Source organism: Odocoileus virginianus, chromosome 3 (genome assembly GCF_023699985.2).
Source record: "Odocoileus virginianus isolate 20LAN1187 ecotype Illinois chromosome 3, Ovbor_1.2, whole genome shotgun sequence".
Lineage (NCBI taxonomy): Eukaryota > Metazoa > Chordata > Mammalia > Artiodactyla > Cervidae > Odocoileus > Odocoileus virginianus.
In genome coordinates this window covers 78,705,498-78,722,679 of record NC_069676.1, presented here as the reverse complement: position 1 = coordinate 78,722,679, position 17,182 = coordinate 78,705,498, and the positions used below count along the sequence as shown (strand labels likewise).

Sequence of the window (17,182 nt, the reverse complement as noted above, 5' to 3'; positions counted from 1 at the left end):
TCCTGAATTCCCTTACTTTTTCTATAATCCAACAGATGTTAGCAATTTGATCTCTGGTTCCTCTGCCTTCTCTAAACCCAGCTTGAATATCTGGAAGTTTTCAGATCACGTACTGTTGAAGCCTCACTTGGAGAATTTTGAGCATTGCTTTGCTAGCTATGCTAGTGGGAGACGAGTGCAATTGTGTGGTAGATTAAACTTTCTTTGGCATTGGAATGAAAACTGACCATTTCCAGTGCTGTGGGCCACTGCTGAGCTTTCCAAAGTTGCTGGCATAATGAGTGCACCACTTTCACAGCATCATCTTTTAGGATTTGAAATAGCTGAAATTTGGAATTCTATCACCTCCACTAGCTTTGTTCGTAGTGATGCTTCCTACGACCCACTTGACTTCATACTCCAAGATGTCTGGCTGGGTGAGTGAGCTCAACATCATGGTTATCTGGATCATGAAGATCTTTTTTGTATAGTTCTTCTGTGTATTCTTGGCACCTCTTCTTAATATCTTCTGATTCTGTTAGGTCCCTACCATTTCTGTCCTTTACTGTACCCATTTTTGCATGAAGAAACTGTGGTATAGGGAATTAAGGAATCTCCCTGCTGACACAAAGAGCTTTTTCACTCTCCTCTTTCACTTTCATCAAGAAGCTCGTTTGTTTCTCTTTGATTTCTGCATATCTGAGGTTATTGTTATTTCTCCCAGCAATCTCTATTTCAGCTTGTGCTTCATCCAACCCAGCATTTCACATGATGTACTCTGCATCTAATTTAAATCAGCAGGGTGACAATATACAGCCTTGATGTACTCCTTTCCCAATTTGGAACCAGTCAGCTGAGTGCAGCTCTTTAACAGCATCATCTTTTAGGAGCTGAAATAGCTCAGCTGGAATTCCATCACCTCCACTGGCTTTGTTGCTACTGGAGTGTAGTTTATTAATCAACTGTACTCCAATATAGTTGGAGTTGCTAACAGTGCTGTGTTATTTTGGTTGTACAGAAAAGTGATTCCATTGTACATATAAATACATATAAATGTATCTATCCTTCTTCAAGTTATTGTCTCATTTAGGTTATTACAGTATATTGAGCAGAATTCCTTGTGCTATACAGTATGTCCTTATTGGTGATCGGTTTTAAATATAGCAGCGTATATATGTCAATCCATATCTCCCAATGTGTACCTCCCGACTACCCTACCCACTAGTAACCATAGGTTCATTCTTTAATTCTTTGAATCTGTTTTCTAAATAAGTTCATTGTTAGCATTTTTTTAGAAATCCATATATAAGTGATATATAATATTTGTCTGACTTACTTCACTTAGTTTGGTAATCTCCAAGTCCAACCATGTTGCTTCAAATGACAAGATTTCATTCTTCAGTGGCTGAGTAATATTCTGTTGTATATATATGTACCACATCTCCTTTATCCATTTGTCTATCAGTAAATATTTAGATTGCTTCCTTGTCTTGGCAATTGTAAAGTGAAGTCGCTCAGTCATGTCCGACTCTTGGCGACCCCATGGACTGTAGCCTACCAGCTCCTCTGTCCATGGGATTTTCCAGGCAAGAATACTGAAGCGGGTTGCCATAAACCATGCTGCAATTAACATTGGGGTACATGTATCCTTTCAAATCATGGTTTTCTCTGGATATGCCCAGGAGTGGGATTGCTGGATTATATGGTGCCTCAGTGTTTGTTTTTTTTAAGGAACCTCCATAATGTTCTCCATAGTACCTATACCAATTTACATTCCCACCGATAGTGTAGAGGATTCCCTTTTCTTGCCACCCTTTCCAGCCTTTAGAGTTTGCAGACATTGTGATGAAGGCCATACTGAGTGCTGATATCCCAATGTATATTTGATTTGCATTTCCCCAGTCATTAGCATCTTTCCATGTGCCTCCTCGCCATCTGGATATCTCTTTTATAGAAATGTCTGTCAGGTCTTCTTCCCACTTTTTGTTTGGGTTGTTTTTTTGACATACTTTCATGGGCTCTTTATTATTTTTTGAGATTAATATCTCTTTTCTGTTCCCTGATTTGCAAATATTTTTCCTATTCTCCTATTTTCATTTCGTTTATGGTTTCTTTGATGTGCAAAAGGTTTTGAGTTAATGAGGGTCTTTTTATTTCTGTTACTCCAGAAAAAAAAAAAAAGATATTGCCTATGTTTTCTTAGGGTTTTATAGTACCTGTCCAGTCTTACATTTAGGGCTTTAATCCATTTTGAGTTCATTTTTGTGTATGGTGTTAAAGAATGTTCTAATTTCATTTTTTAACATGTAGCTGTGTAGTTCTTCCAGCACCATTTATAAAGAGATTATTTTTTTCTCTATTGTATACTCTTCTCTCTTTTTTTATAGTTTAAGTGACCACAGATGTGAGGGGTTATTTCTCAACTTTCTATCCTATTCCATTGATCTATATTCCTTTTTTTATGCCAATATCATACTGTTTTGATTACTGTACCTGTGCAGCATAGTCTGAAGTCAGGGAGCCTGATTCCTCCAGCTTCATTTTTCTTCCTCTGGATTGCTTTGGCAATTCAGGGTTTTATGTGTCTCCATACAAATTTAAAAATTTTTGACCTAGTTTTGCCAAAAATGACATTGGTAATTTGATATGGATTGCATTGAATCTATAGATTGCCTAGGGTAGTATAGCCACTTTGACACTACTGATTCTTCCAATCCAAGAATATGGTTTATCTTTCCATCTGTTTCCGTCATCTTCTATTTCTTTCATCAGTGTCATACAGGTCTTTTGTCTCCTTAGGCAGGTTTCTTCATAGGTATTTTTTTCTTTTTGTTGCAATAGTAAATGTTTCCTTAATTTTTCTTTATGACTTTTGATTGTTGGTGTATAGAAATGCATCAGATTTTTGTGTGTCCTGTAACTTTACTGTATTTATTGATGAGATCTAGTAGCTTTCTGGTAGCATCTTTAGGATTCTCTGTGTACAGTATCATGTCATCTCCAGTGACTTCAGAAACAAACAGTTTTATTCCTTTTTCAACTTGGATTCCTTCATTTCTTTTTTTCTCTGCGCCATGGCTAGGGCTTCCAGAGCTATATGTAATAAAGAGTGGACATCCTATTCTTCTTGCCCTTACAGGCAATGTTTTCACCTTTACCCTATTAAGTTTGAATTTTTTCGTGCCCTTTTTATGCCCTTTATTATGTCTAGGTATGTTTGCTCTATACCTACTTCGTAGACAGTTTTTATCATAAATGGGTGTTAAAGTTTGTCAAGAGATTTTTTTTGCATCTATTTAGGTGATCACATGGTTTTTATTCTTCAATTTGTCAGTGTAGTATATCACATTGATTAATTTGCATTTATTGAATTGTTGCATCCCTGGGATAAATCCCACTTGATCATGGTGGTTTGGTTTGCTAGTATTTATTGAGGATGTTTGCGTCTATGTTTATCAGTGATATTGACCTATAATGTCCTTTTTTCGTGGTATCTTTGGTTGGTATCAGGGTGATAGTAGCCTCATAGAATGCATTTGGGAGTGTTCTTTCCTCTGCGATTTTTTGGAATAGTTTCAGCAAAGCTAGCTTTTAACTCTTCTCTAAATATTTGATAGAATTTGCCTGTGGAACTGGTTGTGGAACTTTTTGTTGGGAGTTTTTTAATCCCAGTTTCAATTTTGGTATTTGTGATTAGTTTGTGTATATTTCTATTTCTTCCTGGTTCAGTTTCGGGAGATTATACCTTTCTAGGAATTTATCCATTTATTCCAGAATGTCCATTTGGTTGGCATATAGTTGCATGTAGTAGTCTCTTAAGATCCTTTTGTTGACTAAAGAAGATGCACAACTTGAGAGTTTCAAGTTAAGATTTCTTTGGGACAAAATGAGGACTGAAGCCTTGGAGGCAGCACCTCAGTTCTGAGAAACTGTTCCAAAGATGCAATATATAAGGTTCTGGTGAAGGAGGAGTAGATACCATTAAGCACTCATTTTACAAAAGGTTTTCTGCTAGTCAGTCATGAGGATCTGATGTCATCATGAAGGGATTTAGTGCTTTTCTAGATATGAGGAGATGCAAGGATTCAGTTCAGTTCAGTCATGCAGTTGTGTCTGACTCTGCAACCCCATGGACTGCAGCACACCAGGCTTTCCTGTCTATCACCAGCTCCCGGAGCTTGCTCAAACTCATGTCCATTGAGTCGGTGATGCCATCCAGCCATCTCATCCTCTGTCGTCCCCTTCTCCTCCTGCCTTCAATCTTTCCCAGCATCAGGGTCTTTTCCAAAGAGTCAGCTCTTCACATCAGGTGGCCAAACTACTGGAGTTTCAGCTTCAACATCAGTCCTTCCAATGAATATTCAGGACTGGGGTCATAAAATCTGTTCCTGAAAATATCCAACTATCCAAAGACCTGTCCCACCAGATTCCCTGGAGCACAAGGTGCCTCATGCCACCCTGAACTCCCTCAGCGGATGTTGAAGGTCAGCGGCACAGGGTTCAATCTCCACAGAGGCAGATAGCAAATGCCCTTGTCGTTCAATCATTGGCAGTGTTCTTGGCAAGTGCAAATTTGTAATTGACAGGGCCCCCTTGTGCTCATGAAATGCCTCCCCAAATGTGGTTGAATTTATGACCATCATGTCCCATGTTGCCAGAACAGCTCATTCCCAGTTCTGAAGAAAGTTTTTGCCAATAGGCCACTCAATGTGCTATTACTGGACTAAGTCTTAATGGTTAAAGATCTCTGGTCACCTGTCTTCTAGTTATGGTCTAGGAAAATATTCCCTCTCATTGCATCTTCCCATATCTAGTGTTACACTATTACAATCATTGATCACATATCAAGGTATACATTTGATTAACTGCTTTAAGTCTAGTCATCATTTTTTTTTGTTGGAGGCTCAGTCACACACTGGGTAATACAAGACAATAATCTTATAAAACAGGCAAAATACAAATTAATAACATTACTGGAATTGTAAATATTTCAGCCATGATCCTCCCACACCAAAGCAGTTTATTATTATTTTTTTAAGATCATCAAGACCAGGGAAATGGTCACCTAAGGCAGAAATCTGATTTTTCATATGGTTCATCAAATGTGTTACATTAAAGGATTCATCAGGTATGAAAACACAACATTCAGTTTGAATTGTGGCACAGGTGCCCCCCACCCCCCGAGGTGCTAAAAGGATGTCAAGGGCCATACAGTTTCGTAGCACAGCCTTTCTCGTTATGGAGACCTCAGAGTTCAATAGGCTAGTAGCCTGGTTATCATCATTTACAGCTTGTTGAGTGAAAGTTATTAAGGCTTGCCTCGATATGGCCAATTACATCTCCAATCTCATTGAAGGCACACATACACACATTTTAAAAAAGCTGCTAAATGGTCATATCAGTAGAATACAAATCTTTTGATCCATTAGATTCATACCAATGGTAGATTGGTTGGGGTTACCTCTAATTTGTTAACATGTATAACCTTAACTTCATGGGACTCCCAGGCTACACCTTCTTATCCATCTCTGTAGATACCAAGGCCATAAATTAGTACCACAGATCCACTGAGTTCCAATCACTCTCTCTAAGGGTAATAATAGGCATAGTTCATAAAGTACCCATATATGTGTGTTAGTCACTCAGTCGTGTCCAACTCCTTGTGACCCCATGGATTGTAGCCCACCAGGCTCCTCTGTCCATGGAGTGGGTTGCCATTTCCTTCTCCAGGGGATCTTCTCGACCCGGGGATTGAACCCAGGTCTCCTGCCTTGCAGGCAGACTCTTACCGTCTGAACCACCCCACAAATCCACCGAGTTCCATATCCCTGTCTCTCTAAGGGGGGGTAATAGGCATAGTTCACAAAGTACCCAGCCTAGTTTCATAATAGTACTAGGTTGATCATTCTTTGTATGACTTAATTGTTCCCAACATCGAGGAGCTTTTAAACTTAAATGATGATAGCCTAGTGTCAACTGTATAGATCCATCCCATGATTGTGGGAGTTTTCCTTTTACTAGACAAGAAGTTGCAAGTGCTTTGATTGAGACTTAGCTCATCACTCTGATTGAGTTTGAATGACCCTAAGAGAAAAATAAATGGCCAGGGTCAGAGCAGGTATTATTAATCAGCCTGGTGAGAGGATCCCATCTAGTAATATCATGAATAGACAGAAAAGGACTGAACTCTCTTCTAAAGTAAATTTCCTGGTGGGTATCCAATCAGAACCCCGGAGGGGAGAAATCTACCAAGGCAACCCAGAAGTATTAGACACGGGTAACTGGCCACAACCCAACAATTGGATTGAGTTGTAGCCTAGCATAGAATTGTGTCCGTGATAGAAAACATTTGATGGATATGCAAAAGTCCAAGAAATTAAAAAAAAAAACATTATAAATGATCATACAAATCAGGTCCAGCATCTTGGGCAAGCTGTCTACCTCTGATGTCATTTTCTTCTCATCCCAGTATAGTTCAGGTTCCTCTGAGCATCCTTTTAAGTTGACTTGGAGGTCAGCAGGCCTCTCGATAGACCAGTCCAGTGTAGGGGTCTTTGGAAGTAGGAGTTAATCCAAGAGTCAGTTTCCCTTCAGTTTCACTGTGCATGAGATAGTTAAAAGAGTACCTGATCCTCCACCACACTGAGAATCTCCCGACCTCCACAGTTTCCATCCCCAAGGCCCTGAGGAAGGGGAGGGGCTTAGGGAGCCCTGCCTTGTCGTGTACCATCAATAAAAGTACCCTATACCCAAAAAAAATAAAAAGAGTACCTGATAAAAAGGTCTTTCCATCTATGTTGGAGATAATTTCTTAAGTTATGTCTTTTTCCAGTCTTGGTTGCAGTTCATGAGGCATCTGATCTTCATCCAAATATAGATTACTGGGCTAAGCTTCAGAAATAAACTTAGAATGTTCTTTAATAATTCAATTAAATTTTACATTAAAATACCCTAACAGAAAAGAACTATTCAGGAAATGAGTCTTAGTTGATGCAGACAACCATCAACAAACTGGGATTTAACATTCATTGAAATATCTTTTTCTCCCTTAAATCACTTTCATTTTTACCAGATATAACCAAATAGACTTGTTTGTGAAATAAGTCTGGTCTCAATAAACTTGGCCTGATTATTTATATTTATTATATGATATGATTTATTATATGATTTATTTTATGATTATAATCATAATTGATCACAGACTTTTTGCTGAAACTTTCATAGAGTCTCACACTGAACTTATAAAATAAAACCTTTCGGGGCTAGGAAAGTCATGCCAAAGGCTTATCGCAGATTTTGCCTAACAGATCTAAGTGAAGTCCTGCTTTCTCAAGGTCTCCGAAATTCCTTGAGATTTCTAAGTACCTGTTTGTGAGATAACCTTCCTAACTGATCAGATAAAGTTACTGGAAACTCTTAGTTTACAATCTCTGGAGGGGCCAGATAAAGAAAAAAATAAATGTTTCAATTTGTTTATATAGTTTTTCAAAAATACTGCCATAATTAGTCTGAGGGGAAGGTTTTTCTTACACCTGGAAAACAGACTCAAACCAGTAATTTTTCAGATAGAAACCATGAAAGTTACAAACATATTTGCCAGTTCATTCAGTCCTTTCGTTAACCTCTGTGAAGTCATCTGGTTTTGCATTAGAATCCTTTCATTTCTTACCCGGTTCAGAAACATGTATTTATCCAAAAGTCCTTTCTAGAAGCTTCTTGAAGAGGAGGCATTTTTGCAAAACTTGGTTAGTGCTGTGATACTAACTAGAATTATGACTGATAAAATTCTGATATGTTCGGGTAAATGTTAAGAACTCCATATAGTTTCTAGGATATCTATATTAGTAACATTTATCATACAATATAACCCAAGATTTATTACTCACTTGACGTGCACTTAGTCGCTCAGTCATGTCCGAATCTTTGCAACCCCATGGAATGTAGCCTGCCAAGCTCCTCTGTCCATGGGGATTCTCCAGGCAAAATGAACCTAATTAGTATAATATCTCTTTCAGGGATGTTTCAGGGGCCCTCTGAAGCATCCCAAAGTTAGCTAGAATTCAAAAGTGCTACATGAGAATGGTTTAGGAAGTTTCGTCAACAAGTATCGAAAAGGTTTAAAACACTCAGCCGGATAGGATTAAAGATCATTCAGTTAGTCAAAGTAACAATAAAGGATTTCTGAGGCAAATATAGAACTGATCATTTAAGAGGTAAATAAACTTAAATCTATTATCAGAGGCAGTTCAACATCTGAAGAAAGTGTGTGCCCTTAACAGAGAGAAAAACCAAATTCAAGTTTTTATACCAGCTTACATTTAAATTCATTTAAAGGTAAACTTAATTGAATTTATTTTAAACTTAGTCCTAGGAGTAGTAGTGAAAGCCACTCAGTCGTGTCCGACTCTTGCAACCCCATGGACTGTAATCCGCCGGGCTCCCTCATCAATGGGATTCTCCAGGCAAGAATCCTGGAGTGGGTTGCTATTTCTTTCTCCAGGGGATCTTCCTGACCCAGGAATTGAACCCAAGTCTCCTGCATTGCAGGCAGGTTCTTTACTGACTGAGGTATGAGGAAAGCCCAAACTTAGTCCTAACCATGCACAAAACTCTTTTCTCAGGGTCCACGTTCCACAAACCATTTTATCACTTTCTGTATCAGTTACTCTGTCCTCCCATTCTGAAACAGCCACCTGTAAATCAGACCTACTTCCTTTTCCCTCATAAAATGCAGTTCCATTCCTCATACCTTCTTTGCTGAAAACTACACATCCTACTTTCCTTAAGCAACAAAAACTGACCTTTATATTAGCATTCTATAGATTGGTAAGCATAAATACCAGTGATAATTTCTAAAAACATTTGCTTTCTTATAGAGAACATCTTAGGATGGCACCAAACATTATTCATTAAGAGTCCAAAATCTCCTTAGTTTCTCTGCAAGAGGAAATTAGTGTTCAGTAATAAATATTTCAAAATCTTATTTGAAATGATCTAGCTATTCAATAGACTTCCAACACTTAGTTTAGCACAACCCTTATAAAGTCAAGTTACCTCAATCTGGAGAAACTATTTTAGACAGACATTCCTAAAGCATAATTGTTCTTAATAGAGTTTATCTAAAAGCTCAAATATCATTTACATTATTTTTAGAAGTTTCCTCACTCAAGGTACTTTCCTTGCTGACAAACTTGTAACAGATATAATAATATTTAACTTATATTAAACCTAGGCACAATGAAAATATTATGCTTCATGTTGATGACTCAGAAATGTCTATATTAGGTCAACAAACAATAATACCAAGTATTTAATACTGAATATTTCCCAATTCACATGAACCTAAAATTCATTTAGGTTTAATTTCTCTTATATTTAGAATTGTTTGATTTGTAAGTGCTTACTTTTATTTGGGCCAATGAGAGCTCATTTACAAACCAATCTCAGCAATCTTATCTAAAAACAAAGACACACACTGAGACCATAGGCAGACATATGTCCAAATAGACAGAAAAGAGATCTCATAGCTTTGTTTTCCAAGCTTAATTATAAATCAGATATCACAATACAAAACTCACTAGTTGTTAATAACCGTTGTAATAAGAAGATTTTTTTAAAGGCTTTGATCCCTTTTTTTTTTTTTTTTTTTTGGTTTCAAGAATTAGAGATTGTTTAAATAAGATAAGGGCTTCCCAAGTGGCTCAGGTGATAAAGAATCTGTCTGCAATATGGGATCCCTGGGTCGGGAAGATCCTCTGGAGGAGGAAATGGCAACCCACTCCAGTATTCTTGCCTGGAGAATTCCATGGACCTAGAAGCCTGGCAGGTAAAGAGTCGGACATGACTGAGCAACTAACCTGACTGCACTACTAGATAAGTGATCCAGAGAGCTCTGGCCAAGGCATAAGAAGAGTTAATTCCTCAGGGCAAGAATTCTTAAAGAGATTTTTTTTTTTCTTCAAACTTTTTCTGAAGTCTTCAATACACTGTCAAAAATCATATTTTTCCATGGTCATAGTTTTATAGCCAAGATTCGGATAGATAGTGCTCAAATTGGCCCTGATAACAAGGGCAGATTAGCCCCAGCAGGGAGTGTCCCTATGGGGAAGTGGGAGTCTTAATTTGATCAGATCCAGGCTGTTGATTATAGCAGAAAGTCCTGGACATAAGGGAACTTCAATCCATTTTCCTATCCTGTGTCAATAAAGATCTAATATTTTTAGGCCATTTTCCTTGTCCTTGGATCATAGCTATAGGTTGACAAGTCATTTAAAACATTTTTTCCAAGGGGTACTCAGGTAGAGTGTAGAACCTTAGAAGAAGGTCTTCCCATATTAGCTTGAGCAGTTTGTACCAGATGTCTGTATGTTCAAACCAAACCAACAAAACCAAACCAGAACCTTACCAGCTGGGAGTCACACTCTAAATAAAGCAGAAGGCAAAGTGATGCCCAGAAATCAAATGGCATAAATGCCAAATGTGACTTCCCAGTCCCACTAGACCTGCAACTTGGCAGAGTCAGTGCTAGCAGCCATTTTTTAGCTCTGATATAGTTTCAAGCAATTTCTTGTTTGTTTCCTACAAAGAAGTTACTCTATTGTTTCCTCTTTTAGAAACTTCTGGATAACCAATAAAAGCAAGTATGAGTTCTGCACGTATTATACATGAATCTGGCTGGAGTGTTAGTCAGAGGTGGGCTTTCTGATGCCCCTGTTTTGGAGAGAGTTGTTTCCCATATTAAGTTGAGTTTGTCAGGAATAAAAATCACCAGGGAAATTGTGTAGTGGGCCTGTGTGCTGCTTGTGAGCTTAACTCCTTCAGGCGTCACCCCAGAGTCACTTCAGCCCATCTTACGTGGCTCAGATTCTGCCTCTGGCAATCTAAGACCACCATGGCTTCTCAGGTCACTTCATGGCCAGTTCTTATGTGCGACCCTGGGGTGAGCAAGTATTTTAATTAATGAGTGGATTGCCCTGTGGGACCACTGCATGGGATGAGGACTACGTAGCCACCGCTCCGATAAATTTCTTAGTCACCTGAGAACACCGGAACCTGCCAGAAGGAGTATTGTCACTCTTCTTCAGAGCAAAGCTCTCGTATATTCTCCTTTTATCCTGACAAATTCTGTAAAGGTAGTTTATTTGAGGAAAAGTGTCAGATCAGCCTCTTACCTAACCACTCAACAAAACCATTCAGTCCCCTACGATGGAGAGACCTCGGCATCTTTCAGCCAAGACCCAGGTTTTTCTCAATTTTTTTTTCAATCCAGCCCCCACCCCCAGTATCTTTCCAACTGGCAGGGGGCAGGTAACCTGCTCCACCACCAAATAAAACTCGGAATCTCAACCAATACAGGAGATTCGAGAACCAAAAGAGACTCACCCAAATTCATCTGCATTCCCCGAGGAGGTAGATGGGCGCAGGGTGCCATTGCTGGTACCAAAGCTCCGGTTCCTTGTGGAGTTCAGGCGAAGGAAGGGAGTCCACTCTGGGTCACTTCATCAGCTGCCATAACTGCCAACTAAAAAGGATGCACAACTTGAGAGTTGCAAGTTAAGTTTTCTTTGGGGCAGAAAGAGGCCTGCAGCCTGGGATGCAACGGCTCAGAGATTTCTGAGAGACTGCCCTGAAGACGCAGTGAGGGAGGCCAGCGTCTAAGTTTGTGGTGAAGGGGGAGTTGAGACTGCCCTGAAGACGCAGTGAGGGAGGCCAACGTCTAAGTTTGTGGTGAAGGGGGAGTTCAGTACCATTAAACAGTCGTTTTACAAAAGGTTTTCTGCTAGTCAGGAGGATCTGATGTCATCATGAAGGGATTTCGTGCTTTTCTAGATATGAGGAGGTGCCAGGATTGCGGTCACAAAATCTGTTCCTGAAAATATCTGACTGTCCAAAGACCTGTCCCACCAGATTCCCTGCAGCACAGGGTGCCTCCCTGAACTCCCTCAGCGGGTGTTGAAGGGCAGCAGCATTAGGGTTCAGTCTCCACAGGGGCAGATGGCAAATGCCCTTGCTGTTCAGTCGTTGGCAATGCTCTTGGATAGTGCCAGTTTGTAGCTGACGTGTTGTATTACTGTGGTGTCCATTGTAACTTCTCTTCCATTTCCAAGTGCTCACAGCACAAGTAAGCACATGTGAAAAACTCAGTTATTCATGCCACGTCCCACTACTCCATGCTCTACCAACCAGCTGCTAATTTTGTTTTGTTTCTTTCTGAAGCAAGCACATCTCAAAGTTTACTGTTATAAAAGCCTTCTGGGAGAAAAATAGACATACAATCTTTGAAACAAAAGAATGATGAACAAAGTCATGCAATGCCCTGTGTCAGGACACTATAGGTCACAATGATCTCAAGAGTGTTGTATGGATCTAGGAATTAATACAGAAGGCAAACCAAAAACAAGTATTTTTAAAATAGCATTGATTGGAGTTCTCTCTCTTGATGCTGGGTTGATTTTGTTCTCTAGGTGAGAAATGAACAAATGCCACTGTGATAGAGACCATCATGCGCACCAGATATCCACGTGCTCCTCTCCATTTCCCAACACCCTTTGCAATTTGGCTGAGGTCATATAATTAGTTAAGGTCAATGCAGTGTATCCAGAAATTAGTTAAGCTGCTTCCATACCTTGGTTTTTTAAAACAACTTGCATAATCTCACAGCTCTTTCCTGTTTCCCATTGTGAATGTGAATGCTGCTTTTTTTCAGATGCTAGCTAAAATTTGCAGCAGCCTGCATCTCTGAATCACTCTTTCAAAGAGACCACCTTCAGCAAGCTGCCTGACCAACAGCCTGTGCCAGAAGCAAAAAATAAATATCTGTTGCGTAAAAAGAAAGATCTTTTTAAAACATAGAAAAATGATAAATCTATGTATTCCTGCTTCAGAAAACCAATTTTCAACTTATTTAACTCTTTAAATACTCATTGCCCGTGTTGCATGCAGGTTGCTTCAGTCATGTCTGACTTTTCGCAGCCCTATGGACTGTAACCCTCTAGGTTCCTCTGTCCATGGAATTCTCCAGGCAAGAAGACTGGAGTGGGTTGCTGTGCCCTCCTCCAGGGGATCTTCCCCACCCAGGGGTCAAACCTGCATCTCTGACTTCTGCATTGGCAGGCAGGTTCTTTACCACTAGCATCACCTGGGAAGCTCATTCATCTCCCATTCAAATGATACCATTAAAATGATAATTTTAAAATTATCATTAAGAAAGCAGCAGCAGTGTGTTTTAAAAAACATGGTTATCAGGCCTCACATGTGGGGGGAAAAAAAGATCGAAACAAGAAAATAATAAAAATAATTCCCAAAAAAAGGAAGGCCAAATGATTAATAGTCTATTCTTCTTTACTAGGTTTTCCAGGGGAATTTTGACAATGATACTCACAGGAAAAACGTCATTGATCCTCCCATCTATGCACGGCACATAAGGATCCTTCCTTGGTCCTGGTATGGGAGGATCACACTGAGGTCGGAACTGCTGGGCTGCACAGAGGAAGAGTGAAGAGATATCACAGGCCTGCTCTCTATTTTCCTTAAGTATCTCCATGGAATGAACTCTGCAAAATCTATAGGAAACTGAACAGGATTTTTCATGAAAAGTGCTCAAATTACGGTAGGCCACTAACTGTCTTCTTAAGGAGGTCTAAGCCTGCCTTTTCAATGGTTTAATTTGATTTTTATCGTTTAAATTCCTTAAGCAACATCACATTAACTGTGAATTAGTTTTTTCATTGTTTTCTTATTCATACTGGTTGAAATGTATTAGGCAAAGAAAGTAGCACTCTTGATAGCAAGGGTAAAACAATCTTATAGTTATCAAATAAAAGCAAGAGTTGTTAGAGCTTTCATGATCAATACTGAACTTATAAAAAGAATACTGCAATGTTAGCAATAAGTTTTGTCCTTCTGTAATGAGTCTATATTATCCTAATTATTTCCTGGTGCCTACCAAACACTGTCAGTGTTTGTAATCGAATTTTGAAGATGAATCTGTAACATGCAGTACTAATTGATAATTTTCATTTGACTTTTATTTCTAATCAGAGATTATATGATCTTACTTTCTGTGCTATTCTATAGTCTATATATTATATACTGCCTGAATAAGTTCATATTTTTCCCAGTTGACTTTTGTCCTATTATTTGTCTAAAAAAGTATGTTTGTGTATATACATATATGCACATATACACACACACACACACACATATACATGTGAAACAGGATTGAGTATCAGTAGATTGAGCATATTTAATATCAGTAGATTAAATCTGCAATTCGTTTGTTTTTGAAGGAAGCTATAACTATGTAATCTTCAAATATTTCCTTAATTAAAGACCCCAGTACTACCATCTTGCAAAATAAACAACAAAATCCCATTATGTTTCTTTAAAGCAAAATTTAAATCTTTGTTTTGATGGTATTTACAGATAGTCTTATCTTCACTTTAAAATAATAGAATAATTATTTGTCTATTTAAAAAAATTTTTAGCAAACAAATATTGACATAGTACTGCATAACTTGGCCAGGCATACTCATCATGTCTTTGTTCATCTCTGCATTTCCTGTGAAACTAGAATTTTATTGAGATTTGAAACTGGTGATGGTTTCTCAGGAAAGCACAGTGTGTAGATACTTGTGAGAAGAAAAGTATTTACTAATGGCAAAGTAGTCAACCATTTTCAAGGTAAAAATTGATTTCTATTTATTTTGCTTCAAAGGTCCTGAAAAAAATAAGCAATTATCATAACGATTTATTATTGATAATGGAGGTTTCATTGACATTCTCTCAAATTAAATTTCTCACTGCCTCCATAAAAGTCCTCAGCATCTTATTTATAAGCTTTACCAGTGTTTGTTTTATTAAGGCTTAGACACAGAATTATTGAAGTTTTAAATTAAGGGTTCTACAAAAGAAAGTATGGTATGTGTACAAAGCTTTGAGGTCCTGTGCAACATTGGTTTTTTTTTTTTCCCTTATTATTTGTGCTGCATAACAAAAGCCACTAGACTGCTACTGTCTTGTCTGTCCATGTGTTAACAGCATTTCTTGATGATGTATATATATGGAGTGGTCTTCAATCATAGTGAAGATTTATAAAGAGAAAGTCAATCATAATGGCATTTTTGTAAGAGCAAAATTAGGACTGGCTGGCCACATATTTGTCCTATGCCTACATGCTTTCTACTTCAGACTCTTATTATAAAATTGTTAATTTGAAGCATCTGAAATGGTGATCAGTTTTTAGCATATGAAAAAAAAAGCTGCCATGTCATCAATAACATCCTCTTAAGATAGCTTTAAATTAGGAATGTAACTATATTTAATTTACTAAATTGTAAGATCATATCACAAATAAATACTTTGGTTCAAAGATATACACACATTTACTCTGTAGCCAATGGCCCTTATTTCTAAAGATTTACTGTCTCCCTTGTAGGTTATGCAGTTTCTCTCTTCTGTATATGCTTTTCATCAACATGGAATATCTCTTTAACCCATGATGCCCCAGATTAATGACAATAAAGGGATTCCCTGTAGAAATGTATTGTGAGGTAGCATATAGCTTTTGTGTAATTTCTATCAATGACATTAAAGTGAAGCAGATTTATTCTGTTTAAATTCACAGTAAAGCAAGTAAAACCTCATAAGCACAAGGCACAGAAGAATCACCTAGCCTTCACCATGTAACTATAACATGCTAATTTTATAATCTATGAAATTATAATTTTAAACATTTCCAGTATATCTGTCTTATTAAAAGCATTTATCATAATCACTAATTCTAGTTTTAGGGTTGACTTTCTCTTTCTGAATGGCTTCATAAAGGTTTATGTGAATTTTGAAGACTTAGGGTACTAATGATTGCATCTTTGCTAATCAACAAAATATGAAATATCATTGCTGGCGTCTGATGTGTCAGTAAGTACAGAAATAAGTAAGATACAAATAACCTTTGCAAACTTTCAAGCTGTGTAATATTCTAATGTTGGGTTTTTTCTTTGTAATATATACTTAAATCATGTAGGATGTTGTAAAATCAGTATGACCTTGTCTAGTCTTCAAAGTTAAAATAAACTTTTGAAAATCTGGGATACTATTGAAGCAGTTGTAATCAAACACATTTGTAAGCACACACAAATTGTGTGAATGTGAATACACACTCTCTTAACTACATGCTGGTTTACTTTTTCTTTGTGCAGGAAAATTAAACAAGTACAGAAAAAGGGAAAGGAAATCATAATAGTCTTCAAATGTACATTGATATCAGCCAAATTGGCCTTTCCAAAATTATTAAAATTTGTGAATTTCTCCTGCTTTTAGCTGTGGAAATTTTATTGGAATACTAATAACCCAAAGTCATTTTTTTTTTGCCTCATGCATAATTAAAGTCTTGTGCTCCAGGATTGATCTGTCCACTGGTAAGCAGATGCTATTGCTGTTATTTCTATTGTTTTTAAGTACATGAGTCTCAGGAATATAATGAAGAGATCTAGTCAATAGTAAGCTATCATACAAATGCTACTAATATATCTATCCATGTAACTCTAGCTTCTGCTTAAAGAAAATCCTATCACTTGGATTCTTCATAACTCTGTTTCACCTTCTCTGAAAATCATTGGTAAATACTGAGTCTGAGAACTTCCTACTTTTTACATATTTTAAGATTCAAAAAATTTAGGGGAAAAAAAAAATTGAAATATTAAACATTGACTCCTTAGTTGAGCTTCAGTGAATCTGATAGTTTATATATTAGCTTATTATATATGTTTATGTATCCATACATGTTCCTATTTAAATGTATTTTAATATGAATGGTTCAGTAGGGTTCCATTGCTTGCCTAATTTTCACAAACCCAATGTGTTCAAATATAAGCAATTATACATATTTTTCAATAAGGCCAATAAAATGACAACATCTATAGAGGGTAAATTTCAACATCTATACCTTATAAAATTCTGTGATAACAGAATAATTATTCAACAGAAAATTTTCTACTATGAGACTTGAAATTACTGGTTCAAGAACATTTCCAGTGCAGAAAGTCTGATCATACTGAAGTTTGACTTGAAAAAAATCTACCAAGAATAGCTTCATGAATGGAAAATATTCTCTCTATATAACATAAAATTTTAAAACACCAAACACTTCAGCTTTGGGTACATGATTTTAATATTTTGGTAAAGAAATATTAATTTTTACAGT

General features: G+C 37.4%; 1 protein-coding gene across 2 annotated transcripts in view; it reads left to right on the top strand.

The window, feature by feature from the left end:
* Nucleotides 1-16,070, top strand: part of EDIL3 (EGF like repeats and discoidin domains 3) — a 457,653-nt gene extending 441,583 nt beyond the window's left edge. For both annotated transcript variants that reach the window (XM_070465779.1, XM_070465778.1), the window contains one exon: nt 13,328-16,070. In XM_070465779.1, coding sequence (XP_070321880.1) covers nt 13,328-13,477 — 150 coding nt within the window. In that variant the 3' untranslated portion in view covers nt 13,478-16,070. The remainder of the gene's footprint in view (nt 1-13,327) is intronic.
* The last annotated feature ends 1,112 nt before the right edge of the window (nt 16,071-17,182 follow it).